Source organism: Thunnus albacares, chromosome 8 (assembly GCF_914725855.1).
Source record: "Thunnus albacares chromosome 8, fThuAlb1.1, whole genome shotgun sequence".
NCBI classification, from domain to species: domain Eukaryota; kingdom Metazoa; phylum Chordata; class Actinopteri; order Scombriformes; family Scombridae; genus Thunnus; species Thunnus albacares.
In genome coordinates this window covers 10,095,528-10,113,413 of record NC_058113.1, presented here as the reverse complement: position 1 = coordinate 10,113,413, position 17,886 = coordinate 10,095,528, and the positions used below count along the sequence as shown (strand labels likewise).

Sequence of the window (17,886 nt, the reverse complement as noted above, 5' to 3'; positions counted from 1 at the left end):
GCACTTTTGGCATTAAGATCTTCAGATCATTTCGACATCTATGACACATCTAAAATAAAAAACATACTACATAAACAAGACATTGACTTATATTTACAAAAAAACAACAAAATACTGATTTTGAATATGAGCATCATCTTCACCAGTTCATCTTAAACACGATGTGAGGATTTGATAAAGACAGAACTTGTACGGATAATTATTCATCATAGAGTCAAGCTACTGCATATAAAAAACATGACATATCACACAAGTTAGACTTTAATTATAAAATAAGATACCTACTATGTGAAAAGTTTGATATGTTGTAATCTTTCAACAAAGACTCAAGATTTGCCATATTTGTGACATTAAAGTAGTGATATGTTAGATCTATAATTGTCTGTGTGTGTGTGTGTGTGTGTGTGTGTGTGTGTGTGTGTGTGTGTGTGTGTGTGTGTGTGTGTGTCTTGCATAAGCTAAAAATACTAAAACTGCTGAGGTTGCACAAGACTCATGTTTATTACAAATCAACAGTGCAGGCTTCTCTCATTCTCAGGCTCGCTCTGTGCTCTGGTATCAGGAAGTCTGACACTGAAGAAACTGACTCATGTGGAACAAGATCCTGTAAAACCTCTTCATGGTGAGTCTTTTACCTTCAGAATCTGTTGTGATTTCACGTCACTCATAATTTATAATGACAGTTAATGTATTGAATCATTTTGAATTGTATGGATATAAATAGTGCCACAACTGCACAACTCTTTTTTATCAATATTTAACTTCATACTGTTCAACTCTGTGCTCATGACATCTCTTAAATAGCTCTGTGTAGCTTCTGTATTTAATGCTCTGACAGGTTATCCATTAAGGAGTAAGATATTGGTATACATTTAACATTTACAGGAAGTGGGTGAATCCTCAGTACGGTTTTAGGCAAGAAGATGAATCTGGAACCATGATAAGAGGGGGACATCACAGCCTTTCATCCCCCCTGTCGTAACACTCCCTGTTGACATCTACAGGGTCTGTCCTTATTATCATCCAAGAGTAGGAAAAATAGAAACTTGAGTGCAGGAATCTCATGTCCGGGCCATTTTGTGAACCCCTGGTGAGTTGTGATAGTTCTGCAGGAGAAAGATGAAAGCAGTATCACAGGAAGAAATCTTAGATGTAGATAGCTAAAACTTCAATCTTGAAGCATGTATGTATGTAACATTAATTTCAGAAATCTGTTTCATTCTTTACTGATCATTCTACTTTACATGCTGTGTATTACTTTTTTTTTAACTTTTGCCAAAGGCCAAATGCTTTGACTGTACAGCGTTACAGCTAATACACCAGATATTTTTCTTACTAAGAACAGACAAAAAATGTATTTTTGACTGTAGTCCAAAGGAGGAATTCCTCACAGCCTGCATATGAATAGAGACTGCTTGTATTTGAATGTGTTAGAAATGTCCGTACATTGGCGAGTGGTTTACAGAGGGTTTATAACCACACAATAACATACTAGTAATACAGGAATACAAAAAAATACAATAAAAACAGTAAAATAAAAAGCGTCAGGTCTCTCACCCTCATGGCCGTAGATATCCAGGGCAGAAATCGGGACACTCTGGTATAGACACCAGGCTTCTTTGCCATGGCGCAACCGGTTCCCCAGCTCACCACCCCCAGCAAACGATACCGACTGCTCTTAGACAAGCAGTCGTCTGCCACAAAAGGACCACCGCTGTCTCCCTGAAACCACACAGGATTATAGCAGATCACACACACATTACCATAAACTACTCATTTTAGGTGAGCATATTCAGAACTAAAATTAACAGGGATGTAATAACATGTTGTAAATGCATTGGACACACATACTGTAGGAATCAGATTAACTTAAGAGGACAGTCGTACTCAAGAAAATGTCAAGATGATACAGTACCTCATTTGGAAACCCACACACAAGTTTAAGAGTTTGTTTTGGCCCACACACTGTATATACACAAACATTTGTTGCATAAACACAGATACACACGGACCTGGCAGGCATCAGTGCCTCCTTTCTCATAACCAGCACAGAACATACTGGTGGTGATCTGGTTGTCATAGTAATCAGGAGCATTACAGACAGCGTCACTGATGATGGGGACGTTCGCTTCCTGAAGAACATCTGCTAGATGACCTGAGAGTGAGGAACATCAAAACAGTTAACAGCACCTATCTGCACTGAGGTAGAACCACACTTTTCTACACTTTTATGTTAAACTACAGTATGTACTGTTGTGTGTTGTAATGAGGAGAACATTGACTTCATTACCAACAAAATACAACAGCTATAAAGCGACAAGTGGACGGCCTAGATAAATATTTTTTTTTAAATCAAAGAAGTCAAAGAGTACAAAAATGTGATCCAAAGGTCATTTCTGCAGTGTGTTGTAAAGCTGTAATAACACGTAGACTCACCATAGTATCCTACGTTTCCCCAGCCGGTTACTGTTCCAATCTGTCCATCAATCAGTCTTTGACCATATACTGGCAGGCAAATAGGCTGGATGTATTCTAAACACAGGCACATATACATATGCATGAAGCAAACACATGTTTGTTACCACCACCACCTGCATGTCAGTGTAAACAAGAGTCAAACAGCTGATCATCCACACCACAAAAACTGAAGCACAGAAGGAAGTACAGAAAGATAAAGCAGCTGCAGGTTATGAAAACATGTTGTTTTGCAAGTGGAAGTTTAACAACAATAATAAAACAGAGTACTCAAACACTTCACTTCACATCACTTTTTTTCTCAAATAAACATCATGCTGTGGTTGTAGTTATAAATGCCAAACACAAGATGTCAGACATGACTGACAATAAACAGTGCATTGTATCTGCAAAGTATCTGTGAACTTTATATGTTCATTAATCCACATTTAAAAACTCATTGCCCGACATAAACACTAACTACACTATACAGTATCACCACATTTTCAAAGGTGACTGTAAAACAAATCTCATTTACATTTCAGAAACACTGCCTTGCTCCTCTTAATTCATATTTCAGCAGTGCTAATTATCTTGTTTTCTCTTCTTAGTCAGTACAGATGGTGTAAATACTGTAAATTTGTAATTCTCTCAAAATAAACGACAATACTAAATACATTTAAAAATGTTTAATGAGCTGTTACTTACTGTAGATATGAACAAAAACTCTCACTCTACTCCTGACTAAAGAAAAGAATGTATCTATAGAGCAAAAAAAAAAAAATGGTGGAAAAATCAAACCTTAAATGCTGGTATAAATCACACTTGTAATTCCTCTCATCCTTCCCCTTGCATCAACAGATTACAGTAAGATCAGAGTGGATGACAAATGACTTTTACAGGAATTACTGTATCCCTCTCATTATTAGAGTGAGGATAATTCACTTGGGAAGCCCTGAGAGACAGACAGAAAGCATCAGGGACAAGCAGAACCTGTGGTTACATCCTGTCAATCCTGATTTATTAATGTTGGATAAAAAGGATTTTTGTCCTGCTGACTTTAATCTAGGAAACAGAAAACCAACAGTAGGCAGATGGCCTTGATGACTGACTCTCTCTGCCTCTCTCCTTTCCTTTGCTATTCTTCCTTATCACTGTCATCATGAGATCAAATACACCATGTGTGTAGATGATTAATATGCATGCATGTCTGTGCCACTGTGTCTTACCATTGAAGGTGAGAGGTTGGGTGAGAGCCAGAACAGCAATGTCCCTGCTGTTGTCATCAATGTTAGCGTCTACAAAGGGCAGGTAGCTGCTATGGTAAACAATGGTTTTCACCTCTGCCACATTGGCGTTGACTGGTTTATTGTAGATGGAGCCCAGCAGCACACGCCAGCGATTAACGAACCGGTACCGTCTAATTTATATAGAGAGGTGATAAACAATGATGTTCTGCAAGTTTTAGAGGCTTTTTCAGTTTTAGCACAAACACTTTTAAAAATTCACAGACATATCCACCCTAAACACAGATGGAGCAGGCATATTTAGACCAGAGCAGTCTGATAATGAGAGTTGCTGATGATGACAAACAGTATGAGTAAACAATGACAATATATACAGTAATTTACATTAACAACAAATTTTCTACATTACGAAATCTATAAAATAATCAAATTTGTCTATTATGGTCTTAAAAGTCAACTTTATGTATAAAATCCAGCTCAGTCACTTACTCGGGAAAGCAGTGAGCTGCAGAGACAATCCAGCGGTTTGAAATGATGGATCCTCCACACTGATGAACTCCATCGTACTGCAAGCTGACCTGCCAAGGCCAGCTACCCTGCCTGGCATCCACACCACCAACTATGCGGTCTGCTGCAAAACTACGCCTGCCGCAGTCTGTCGAGGTGGAGAGGTTCAACAGAGAGAGGAAAGCATATAAGGAAAGCATATAAGATTTTTATAATTGTCAAGGATTAAAATACACCAAAAAGCCCTAGGGCTTATTTCTACTGTGGTCTTCTATTGCAGTACAAGATGGCAGACTGAATAAGAAAGTGTCAAGCAGGATTGACATTAAACTTAAAAAACCCAAACAGACAGTAAAACATCAAGCATTTGTATATATAAAAGTTATTTAACAACCATTTCTTGAGATCTGATTTAAAACTCCTCTCAACTGGGTTTAGCTTGAGTGAGATAGGCAGCTTGTTCCATTGACATGCAGCTGTATAAAAACGCATTTTGTTTGATGTTATTATATTTGTTTGTTATGTTTGTTATGTTATGGTTTAAATCTCTTAGGAATAATATTTGTTCAACTGCCTCTAGTTTTGTGGTTGTTTTTTTACTAGATTAAAATGGTTGGATAGGTAGGGAGGTGCAGATTTATACACAGTCCTCTGGGAAATACCCATTTTAATTTGCACCACCCTTTTATCCATAGGGAGAAGATTTAATTTTTTGAAATGAACTGCATCGAGATGTGCGATGATGGGGGACGGCTGTAAAACAACTCATTCACTTATTTTGTGTAGTCTGTAATTTAACTTTAAGAGACTGTGAGGAGCTACTGTACCAAAAGGTGGCAGCATAATCAAAGTGGCACCAATGCTCCAGCTAGAGTTTTTAAGGATGGCATATCCAACGATTACACTTTTTTGTTCAGAGCTTTTAAAGTCATGTCTTCCCCTGATAAAAGATAATCCAGAAAATTTACGGGAGATTCTGAAGAGATTGATGTCTGACCACCTATAACTATTAAATTAGAAGAATTTCTTAATTTAATTTGTGTCCCAAAGAGGATGACCTCTGTCTTTCCTACATGAAGGGAAAGTTTATTATCCGAGAGCCACCTCGCAACCTTTTGAATCTCTGTGCTCAAGGTATCTTCCACTACTTTTTATTTATGGGATATTAGTAATGCAACATCATCAGTGTATAAAAATATATCACAAGAACAGGCTGAATTAAGGTCATTGATACATAATAAAAACAATAACAGCCTTAAAACACTCCCCTGCGGGACACCACAAGTCATAGGTTTTGGACTGGATAACGTCCCATTGACATCAACCCTTTGATATCTATCAGCAAGATAGGATTTAACCCACCTAATGGCCATAGCCTTAAAACCCAGAAGTTTTAATTTGTAAATTAAAATCCAATGATCTACTGTGTCTAACACCTTTTACAGGTCTAACATAACCAGTTTACCTGAGTCAATTTCCTTTCTGATTTTGTCTGTCAGAAACAACAGGCAGGATTTGGTAGAGTGAGATTCTCTAAATCCTGACTGAAACTGAAATAAAATATTATTGTTTTGGATATACTCCTCAATCTGTTCATGAATTATTTTTTCCACTATTTTTGACACTACACATAAAATAGAAACTGGTCAATAGTTCTCCTCATCTATCTTACTACCCTTCCTATAGAGGGGGAGAACTCGCTCTATTGACATATTTATTATATGTGTAACAGATGGAGCAATAATATCTGCAGCGTCTCTAAGAAACCTGGCTTGAATATTATCTAGACCTGCAGCTTTACTAGTATTGTGTTCCTGAAGTCTCTTCAGGACCTTACCGTCACTCACTTTACTAAAATAAAAGGATCTTGTCTGATGGCCAAATTGCCAGTAGTGCCTCTGTTTCTGCTCCTCATTGAATATATCCAAGTGATCAGGGAGTTAAGCTACAAGATTTTTAGCTACTGTAGTAAAATAGTCAGCCACTTCAGTTTCGCCTGATGTGACTTTACTGTTCACCTCTTAGCTGAGCCTAGCAGACCTGGTTTTTATAGTTTTACTATAACCCAAATCCTTGAGAGCCTTCCAAAGAAGGGGTGACAGATTTCAGGCTATGAAGAACATTTCAAACAGAAAGAATAAGAAGCGCAAATAATAAAGTTTAGGAGGATTACAGGCCCTGAATGTGGTGAAAGATGAGAGGTTTGTGTAAGGTAGTGGAGTATAAAGTGTGCCAGTGTGTCAGACAGCATAAGCGTAGATCCGGGCTCATGTCTTACCTTGGCACAACAGTGTGAGAACCTCCCTGCTCTCACAGTCACTGAAACAAAGACAAACAGAGTTAGTAACAGCCTGACAGAGAAAAGAAAACATCCAAACTGAGTTTAAGTCACTGTTCGTCTTTCTCTATGTTAACCGAGTAGACAAGCGAAAGAAAAGCCAGGAAGAGCGACAGAGAGGACAGTGTAGTGAAAGGTTAGACTGCTTCAAGGATCAAACAGACAGGTGTTTGTTACCATGGGAACAACGAGTCTTTGATTTTCTTGCCGTAGCTGAGCTCTTCCTGTCTGACGCAGAAGAACTCTCCACCATCTCCACTGGCCTCTGGCACTGATGTGATTGAGTAATTCACAAAACTACAACAAACACACACACGTTAGTTCTGTATCGTACAATGCTGCCTGAAAACATTGTGATCGGATTCTAAAACTATCTCACCTGACAAAGCCAACTTCCTCACAACTGATGCTAGCTAGCAGCTCATTGGCTGACGAGGAACACACCTGACGCCACCGCCTCTGGGTGGAGTCAAAGACTCTGAGACGCTGGTCAGCAGAATTTACCTGGACTGCAAAAGATAATATCAAGATTTTAGTCCTTTTTAGTCCTTTATTTTACACTGATAATTTCTCATCTGCAACATTGGATATTTTTTTCATTTAAGTAACTGTAGCAACAAAAATTGTGAAAATCTTAAAAAAAAACACAAAAAAACAGGGATCAAACCAAAACTAATAATTCTTGATATTCTGCAAACCTTTACTTTTCGTACAGGCGGTAAAATATGTAATGCACATTCAGGCAGCATTTTTCTTGTTATAATCCCAATTTGCAGCTTTCATGCAGCAAATGAAACTGTAGAGATATTATCCTAGCAGTATATGACATTTCACATTTGGTATTACAATATTTATTAGAAATCAGTTCATTTGAAACCATCACTCTGTCCTCTGTAACTCACCATCATAGAGTCCTGTGTCTTCTTCCATTGTGCAATATTGAACTACAGAAGAGTAATAAGAAAAACAGCAGGCGTTTATTGAGGACAATACAATGTATGAATGCAAATTATCAAAGACAACTGAAGAACATAGAAAAGTCTTTAAATATCAGAAACAATATATTATATTCATACTGCATGTTTGACAAAAAGTGTGTGTATCTATGTGTATGTGTGTGTGTGTGTGTGTGTGGTTTGACATGTGGTCTGACCTACGGCCCAGACTGCTGCTCCAATGCCTCCCAAGGTCATCAGCATCACGCACACTCCAATCACCCGACACGGGGTCAACACACAGGTCAGTGAGATTCCCCTGCTCCCTGCACACACACACACATGAATGTACTTACACACATTTGACAGTATGTATACACAGACAGAGACACACACATGAAAGCATGCCTACATGTCAGTGCACATACACAGCAGCTTTTAACATCTAACTATAAAGGAAGGAGTCTTTGTCTGTGTGTCTGTGTGTCTGTCTGTCTGTTTGTCCTTTGCAGATCTCTCAGACCGTTCATCCAATCAACTTCACACTCAGTGGGTTTTGCTGGGGACCCAAGTGTCAAATTTGGTGCAATTTGAACACGTAACACATAAACTTTGAATAAACAAGCAAACAGCAAGCTGCTCAGCTCCGTGTCTGAGTGCAGTGGGGGCTGTTTGATATAAACACTGTCACATCACAGCGGGACGGGGCTTCTGGGCTCTGACTTGCTGAGCAGGACAAAGTTACGCACCCCGCTCAGTTAAACTGCCTGAGAGAAGAATGAGCACACACGGGAAAAAAACAGAGATGGAGGCAGTAAAACTAGCCAATGCGTGCAGACATGTTTGATTGGCAGCAGAATCAACCAATGGAAGGCTGTGAACTGCTTCTACGGCTCAACCTCAGATTAGTCTCACTGGTTAAGTTTCTGTCTGGATTTAAACCATTTAATTGATTAATCGCTTATGATTTTAATTGATACATTTGTCAATTGATACTTAATGTATATGTGGTTTTTGAGAAATAATAAGCAATCAGCTCGATCTGAACAGGCATATTTTGAACGGGCACTGCACTACTTACATAACAAACACAGCGAAGTGGCTGAAGAGTAGACGGTTTAGATGATGAAATCAAAAGAGTAAATATTACTGAAGTGAACCGTGTTCTTCCTCACATTTATTCATTCACATAGATGTTGGACAAAATAATACATGGCAAACATTCAGACTGCTAGTATTTAATTTGGGCTCTTTTTTGGACTCTTAAGCCACCCTACAACAAACATCAGGAAAGTGACTGCTGTCAGCATATTGTCCCAATGTGAGGGGCATAACAGCACATTTCCTGGCACAGACTGAAAAGTACAAATGACACTGATTAGATCAATAGTCTAAAGTCTAGCATTTCTCCACAAAGCCAGAACAAACTCTCAAACTGGGATATAGTACCACGTCTGTCCCGTGTATCATCTGCTCTGAGCAGAGTTTGTCAACTTGACCCAAAACTTTAAGTTAATATGCATTTTGCACCACAGACAACTTGACATATAACAGGAATAGCACAGGTGCAACTAATAACATTAACAATGGTTAAATTCCCTTCAGGTGTGCCAGCTCCAGGGGCCTGGTATTGTGCATGCTGGCTTACTCACAAGGTTTACTAGGACTGTTACGATGGAACAAAACTCTAATTAGTCTTATTAGTTATGAGAGAAAATGAGATGAGACGAGGAGAAAAATATGCTAACACCACTGAACATAAATTCACAAAAATTCTCTTTTTATGTGAGCTGTCAGCCTGCCAAGCACATCCCGACCCTTATCACTAAACACAGCTCAGCTCATTTCATTTCCGACCACCAACCATTTTACACAAACACACAGGGTCATCATCATCTTCACCATCAATGTTAGAGCAACAGTGCACACAAAGGCAGGAGGTTAGGGTTCCAAATTTTGACACAGACAGACTGAGTCAGTTGTGAGTCATGCCGCCTTCATGAGTTACATCATGCTATCTAATGTTTTAATGAGAGAGGGTCATTGTTGTTTTTATTTTGTAAGACTAAAAACTTAATGTGCCTGCCAAACACAAATATGACATTCATATGGAACAAGCCAGAGTGATTATATTGCTGAGTATTTCCCATTAAAGGCTCTACACACCCACACAGGTGTTTTCAGTTATTATGGCTGATTAGGCTTCTGCCCAATTTGAGGTTGGTTGCTACAGTATGGTGGGAATTATATGAGGTCATGAAAGACGTCACATAATAAGATTGTATAAGTTGTCTCTCCCAGGGTTTTCCCTGGATTTTTTTGAGACAAAGGTGGCAAAGGCTGGAGAACGTGAGTGGTGTGGTGTACATGGTTTGTTAGAATGTTGTGCACTTAAGTGAAAAAAATCAATCAAATCAATCGATACTATTACAATACTTGGGTGCCAATTCGATTCAGAAACTATTCTTAATTCAATGAATAGAAAAGGGGCCACAATTTTCAGTCTCATGCTCCAGTATATTGTGTGCCAAACCATTCACTGGTGTCCTTAGTCCTTAATACAATATGAAACATAACTGGCAGATAAGATAAATGGTCACCAGCCTTTTCATTTTAAAAAGTTGACTGCACTAATTAATAAATCAATCAATCTGAAAGCATCTTACAGTCTCCTGCCTGTATGAGAATAACAAACTGAGGGGGAGGCAGAGTGCTCCGCTGTGTTATTAAAGTTTTATCTCCAGCAGCAGAGAGCAGCCTCTGTGCTGCACCGTTAGCTCCGGGGAAAGACATCACTGTCCAAGATGCTGAGCAGTTTTTGAGGTGAAACAGACTGAGTACTGAGTTATTTTCTGCACTTCAGAGTTGGTTTAAGTTGTTTATTGCTGGAGTGTGTGTTGGTCAACTGATCTCGTTTGTTACTGCTGATCGCTGCTCCACTCCGCTAATGATAGTCTCTGAGTGATGGCGTAGAAAGTTCACAATATACTTCACGTTCATCTCGCAAAGGTAATTATTTAGTCATTAAATTAAAAGATGCTTGCAACCGCTGCCTGTTTTGAAGATGAATTACAAGATAACTAGCATGTGTGCGCACTGTAGACTGTCCAGGTGCTACACATCCCTCACAGTTGAGTTCCGCCTTCTTCGTTCGGTCAACATCACGTTTGAATTTTCAACAAAGGCGGCAGCCAGTAATGCAAAGGTGGCCCTCCTTTGAGTTAGATAGGAAGGGAAAACCTTGCTCTCACCCTAAAAGATCGGAAAATCACAGGTGTTACTAATATCATTAACAATGGCTCTTTTCTATTCAAGTGTCTGAATAAGTCATGACAGTGTGACAGCATGCATGGAACTGAAGCAGATATATAGAATTCAGCCATCATTCATTTCATTATTCACACCTGTGCTGTTCCTGCTTTGACATGTCAAAATGTCCTCTGTGAAAAAGACCAGAACCACAGCTGTGCAGGGTCTTTAAAATGAATTATTTTTTCCCTGAATCCATGGGTGTAAGTCATTGTTACAGGTATTTTTCACAGCAGACATTTGACTTGTCATAGCAGGAAAATCACAGCTGTTACTAATAACATTAATGATGTCTTTACTACATTTAAGCTATGACAGTGAACACCAATGCACAATAGCAAGACCCTGGAACTGAAACGCCTAAACTGAACGCAGCCATTATTAATGTCATTAATTACAGCTGTGTTTTTCCAGCTATGACGTGCCAAAGACCTGTCGGGGTGACGAGTTGAACCTAGACCACTTGAGACTTTTTTGTGGGCACGTGTTAGACTCACTCGTCTTTCATTCCTAATACATTTGAAAATAATTATGTCTGTTTCTGTTTATCAAAAATAATAGGCGATTGTTTCTGTTGTTATTAATGGTAGAAAAGTAAGAGCAGCATGCTCTGTTTAAGTGGATTTGCTGTTCACTACATTGCATCAGATAATCATGACTGTAACAATGCTGCCATCCATCAGCTTACAGAGATACTGTAAGTCTATAAGCGTCGGCTACCAAGCCAGAGAAAACATCCTACATGCCCAGTTTCCTTCCTGGCTCTGTGTCCCTCCAACATGTTCCATGCTGTCTTATATTCCTACCATTTTCACTGTCTGAGGCAAGAACTTTGAAGTATTAATTAAAACTAAAATAAATTAAATTTATTTTAGATTTAAATGTATTTCATTTAATAATTAAATTAAGAATATATATATTTATTAAATATATTTTTGTTAAAAAAAGTTTTTTTTAATGTAGCACTGAAACAATTAGTTGAGTAGTTAATTGACAAAAAACACATTTAGAAAATTAATGGTAATATTTTGCTAAGTTATTTACATCTTACTACCACTGAACTGAAAGAAATAATCACAGTTAAATCAATAATGAAATAATTGTTATTTGCAGCCATATTTTCATGGAGTTGTGACTACATCGGGCCAATAAAAATGAAAATGTATATGAGGTGTGTGTTGCCTCTCTTATACACACAACATCAACACCAGTAAGATAGGAGGCATTTTTAGGTGTTCTTGCATACCGGGTGCAGAACCAGAATGACCCTGCACAGTTACACACAGTCAGTTTTCTCCACTCAGATGAATATTTCTGAGCCTGTCTCCTGATCTGTGGAAGTAAACGACTCAGGACTGACAAGGACCTAGTGTTGTTCAGAACCACTGACACTGCTTGGTCCCACAGTTGCTGCATTTCTACTTTGTAATCAGAGAAACTTGATAGCTGTGTAGACCTGCTACTCCTGTGACCTTAACGTTCTTCTCTACTATCTCCTCACATCTGCTCCCTCCCTCTGCACCACAACCTCTCACTGACAGCATTTACCTTTTTCATGGCTCTCCCCTGTTAACATTTCTCTTCTTATACCTCCCTACCTCTTTGTGCTTCATTTCTCCTCCTCCCAGTTCGTACCTGTCCTCTCTTTCCCTTCCCTTCCTCAGGCTTCAAACTTCCAGTCAGCATGATAATGGTGTTACTGTTCCTTGGGTTGTAAAATTGTGATTACCAATGGAGCCCGAAATATGAAAGAGAGACAAAGCAAATGCAGACAGAAAAAGGTAGAACTGTGAAATAAAAAGAACTGAATGTGGTATCTGATCAATGAACGCCAGACAGCCTCGGGACATACTATCAGGGGTACATTCCAGGCTCGTGTTCATTCTTACTGATTGTGGTTTCCAGGAAATACCCCAATCACATTGCAGGACAGAACAAGCACTCTATTGTGTCCACTTCTATCCGAGACCACCTTCTCCTCCAGTGTGTGGCTCTATTATGAGGTATGGTTCTTCTACAATCACTAGTATTTAGTGCTGATGAATGTGGCATGGTGTGGTGTGGATTAGGTTGCAGTTTGGGGGAGTACCTGAGATTTTAGTATAGATATAATACCAATTATAATATAGAACATTTAAAAAAAACAGATATAGTTGATTTCACCTACAATAGAAGAAATCTAACAAGCATTAAATATTCAAGCATTGACCCACAATTTAAATGTTGATGATGTTCTGGGAGATATGTTAGTGGGATCAGGTCATCTGATTTATGTAAGTCCAACACATTTCACCATTTGTTTCTATTATAATCTTCTCTCTGAAATCCATTAAAGGATTATTGTGTTATAAAAACAAATAATCTGTATGGATATTGCAATTTGAACATATTACTTGATCAAAACTAATGTGATCTACTTATTTTCAACAAATAATCATAAGGCAACTGTTGTTGTATAGCTGGAATATTTTACAATACAGACTACATGAATGACTGGACAGTTTAAACACTGAATAATAATAAATCATCATTTCCGTGACTTCTTTGAACCATTCCTGTGGAACATACATTTTATTTTGGGGTTATTTCTATTCTCCTCCATGAGTCATGTGACCAGCAAGCGTCAGCAGGGTGGAAAAGGGTTACTGTGTCATTACTCATTCTCTAGTATGTTATGGGATACCCTTCACTTTGCACGCTTTACACGCTCACACTGAAGCACCTCGGTGGTGGGTGAGGAGATGCAGCTGTGTAGCACATGCGAACTGTAAGTGCACTTACCAAACCAAGTAGGACAACACAGACTGTATTTAGAAAACACCTCCTTTCTGTTGTCCACATCACATCACCACTTTATCTACTAAATTATAATTAATCTAAAATTAAATACACATAACAACATAAGGTATTTTTCTTTTGTCTGCAGGATCTTTCTAGACTAAACTTCTAGGCTAATATATGATATAATAGATCTACAAAACTCCCAAAAAGGTTTCTCAAAGTGAAACAGAAAGGCTGTCTCAGGGGTCAGTGTTTTTTGGAGGTAGAAGTCTGTTTCTCTGTGGAGAACCCTTGAGAACTGGGTTGATTTGACAAAACAATTTTCACTTTAGGTTTGCTTTCTAGCCTCCCAGAGCTTCTAATCATAAGATACTGTTTTCATCAGCAGACAAAGTTTACTCAGTTGTCATGCAGTTGGATCTGTGATCTATTATAATTTCATCAACTGCACTTTTAGGACTTCTTATCCATTTTAGCTCAAAGTTAGGCACAAAAGTTCATTCTTGACCTTGGAAATATTGGTTTTTATGTTAGGATGATGTTTATTCAATCTCCTGACCCAATCCACATCTCATTGCAGAGTCAGCATCTATTATTCTTTGTCCTCTTGACATTTGGACTTTGGGAAACACATCCTAAAACTGCTTTCACACTTTGTATGTATCTGGTCCATTAAAAACAGGGGTGGGTTTAAATCAACATATATTCATTCCAATTTAAATAGAAAAAAAGGGTTTTGAAAATATGTAGTGAAGACTGTTATCTTCCTGAGTAGACTGACTTGAACATAGGTGTGGTAAGAGTGGGTTAAAGCAAAGATAACAGTGTAGCAAAACAAGGAGACCTCACATACACACAGTTGAAGACACAGCAATAGCTGTGACTCATACTTTAAGTGGTTGCCATAGTGAAAGGGTAAAAATAAACACAATCATACTGTGCAGCAAATACTAGTTTGATTGAAAAGATATGTGACAAGAGATTTTGCGTGTGAGCATGCACAGTTGTGTTTCTCTGCTTGTTCACACCTGTATGATGTAGAAGCATGTCATAATGAAGGTAAACAAAGCTTGTTTTTAAAAATAGGTGATGTCCCACCCAATCTTAGCACAGACATACTGTATACAACGTAAGCCACACCATATGCGTCACTCCTCTGCTATGCTGTAAGTGTTTCTGTTTCTCTTGTAATTATACACACCTCGGACAGCCTGATTTACTACATCTGGGGTGGACTTCCTTCAGCCACGCAAGAGAAACTACAAAACCAAACATCTAGCTGACCATGTTCAGACACAGAAGCACAAGTGCCAAATCAACAAGAGAGCCTATTTGACGAGAACAATGGAGGATATGGAGATGATGTTAATTTGCGGATGAAGACAATTTCCCTTTATGAGAGACAACTAGCTTCTCCTTTGTGCCGGCACTCAGTTTGTCCCCAGTACAAGGTAGGTACTCATACTCTTATCTAGTGAGTTTATGTGATAAAACAAATTAAGAGTGAGGTAGTTGAATTTGTTGTCACCACCTTTAAAAGATTTTATCCTGGAGAAAAAAGTTTTAACATCATTCCAAAAGGTAGAAACAAGCCCTTAACTTACTACAGGAGTTTGTCAGTGGTCAGCATATTTCTTTATGTGTCACCAACACAGAGTTTTACAGTTCACACTGACATGAGTGCTTTCTAGCAACAGTAATACACATTAATCTTATCTTTACTTCCATAAAAGCACCATATAATTTGCAGTAAACTCATTAAGAGCCATAAATATGTAAACTTTGGCCAATACTTCAACACCACAACACTGCATTACAGCTAATGCCAACTAACAGGGAGGCAGAGGTGGATTTTCTGGTTTCCTTTTAAATGTAGCGTCCCACTGATGCTGATGGGAGGTATGTTTGCTAGAATAAGGTACAGTAGGAGAACTTAAAATTGTTTGTTTTTTCGTGCTGTAAATATAGTGTTGCAATGCTGTGTGAGTTATAGCAGTATGATGGTGAACACTACTGTCTCCTCTCTTACTACATAGATTTAACAAGAAAATGTGTCAGAGAACAAAATTTTACCTGCTGCCCTTTGAACTTTAACAAATCAAATGGCAGAGAGATGATGTAAAACAATCACTATCACATTTGGGTTAAAACTTCGAAATAAAATGATCTATGAATGTATGTATTTTCAGGCTGAAAGACAAACCTCAAAAATAAATCAAGAGAACATCAGAGACAAAACCAGCCAGCTTTGAACACACTGGTTAATGGTTAACTGTCAGGTGGACTGATGTCTGGTCCCAAATACAAAAAACAGGCAGGATGACCAGCACAGCATTTTAATCTGTGTGTGTGTGTGTGTGTGTGTGTGTGTGTGTGTGTGTGTGTGTGTTTGTGTGTAGGGAGGGGTGGTGAGAGTGAGAGGAAGCTTGATGGTAAATGCAATATGTGCACTCACCCATCTTCCCCTCTGTCACAACTTTCTCAGCATACATCTGTACAGAGTAGGAAGCAGAGGGCGACTGTGGACAACGATCTCCTTCCTTTCTTCTTTCCTTGATTCCTCGGGGCAGGTGGTTTAAGCCCTCAACAGTCCCGTTTGCCTGTTAAAATAATATCAAGTGTCATACACCAAACTGTGTGTTATATTAACTTTTTTTTCAATAAACTTTTCCAAGATAGATACACAGACAGATACATAATATCAAATATGAATACAATACATAATATAAAGTGAGATTAACTATTTTTACCACATACTAGTAGAATCATGTTTCATAATATAGCTACTAAGATGCTAACTATACTTATAATTACACTGTTACTAAGTAATATTACTTTTTTTGGATAATATTATATTCTTATTTGATATGCCCTAAAGGTTCCATCAGATGTAGAGCTGCAATGATTAGCCAATTAATCGATTAGTCAATCAAAAGAAAATTACTAGGCAACTATTTTGATAATCCATTTATCATTTAGGTCATTTTTAAAGCCAAAATGACAAAAACTCCAAATTCTTATATGTGAATGTGTGTGCTTTTCTTGGTTTTACAATATTTTTGGGTTTTGTGCTGTTTATTGGACAAAACAATACAATTAATGACACCACACTGTGCTCCAGAATATTGTGATGGGTATTTTTCACTGTTTCCTGATATGTTGTAGATCAAACGAATAATCGATTGATCGAGAAAATGAGTGACAGATTAATCATAATGAAAATAACTGTTAGTTACAGCCCTGATCAGATGTTTGTTTCGGAGCAGCAACATACACATAAATACACATACATACTCAAGACCCACTCAATAAAGGGTCCATCCTTCCAGATAGTCTGGTCTACTACTAAACTGTCATTGTAACTAATTATGTCTGAGATGGAAACTGGAAAACTGACACTGAAAATAGAAATGTATTAAGTCCCTATGTGAATTAACTCTGTATGATAAATGAGCTACAAATGCATTTCGATTCCATGTAAACAAGCTCTTGATTACACCACAGTAGACCGACTGCTGGGTTCATTAATCATCAGCAAAAGTTAAACCAGTTATGTATTCACTGTCCTGTAAACAGCAGAGATGAAGTCATATGGGACCATTTTAAAGCCTTCTTATATCTTCAGTTTAGTAATTTTAGAAAGGTGTTGTCTTCTATCTCTATACAGTATAATATACAGAGAATAATAGGCTATTTCATCGTTGCTGTGATATTTACATCTTATAAGCCCTTTAGACTCCAGAGGTCTTGAGACAGAGATCAGGTTCAACGGACCAAAGGGCATTAAAAGTTTCAGCACGATAAACTATGTTGAAATAATTAAATTACCTCTTTTATTTCACTGAAAAAAGCCTTTTCAGACTTAGCATAAAACTTAACAGCTAAAACAGGTGTTTGATACAGTGACTCACCTGTCTGCGGCAGGTGGAGTCCTGGCCTTCTCCTTCAGGGGAAAAATGTCTTCTTTTTTAGGTCCACTGGTACATAAAAAAGGAAAAACTGTCTTCTGTCTCGATGTTAGACGACAATACTGTGTAGACGACAGAACAGATAAATCCCAGTTTTTCAGTAAATCCCTTTTTTTGTTCCCTTCACAGGTTACTGACCCCGAGGAAAAAGTGGAAAAAAGGTAGCCAAAGATTTCAGTTTTTTAGCCTTTCCTATCAACCAAAACCTCCGGCGCCCGCTTCTAATAAAAAAGAGAGAAACATTTGGAAAACTGGACAAATCTGGGACAAAGTCTGTGAAAGTTTATCCCAAGTTTCTCGCTGTGTGTGTGTGCGTGTGTGTGTGTGTGTGTGTGTACGTCCTGTAA

At 38.2% G+C, this 17,886-nt stretch overlaps 1 protein-coding gene across 1 annotated transcript; it reads right to left on the bottom strand.

Annotated features, from left to right (window-relative positions):
* Positions 1 to 419: 419 nt before the first annotated feature.
* Positions 420 to 17,874, bottom strand: hpn (hepsin). The gene is made up of 13 exons (XM_044359689.1): positions 17,483 to 17,874; positions 16,027 to 16,171; positions 7,700 to 7,807; positions 7,449 to 7,490; positions 6,926 to 7,055; positions 6,724 to 6,843; positions 6,487 to 6,527; positions 4,191 to 4,356; positions 3,684 to 3,874; positions 2,437 to 2,532; positions 2,013 to 2,155; positions 1,558 to 1,722; positions 420 to 1,106 (listed from the first exon to the last, which is right to left on the bottom strand). The coding sequence occupies exons 2-13, from the start codon at positions 16,061 to 16,063 to the stop codon at positions 1,062 to 1,064; spliced, it is 1,284 nt and encodes a 427-aa protein (XP_044215624.1). The 5' UTR covers positions 16,064 to 16,171; positions 17,483 to 17,874; the 3' UTR covers positions 420 to 1,061.
* Positions 17,875 to 17,886: the final 12 nt, after the last annotated feature.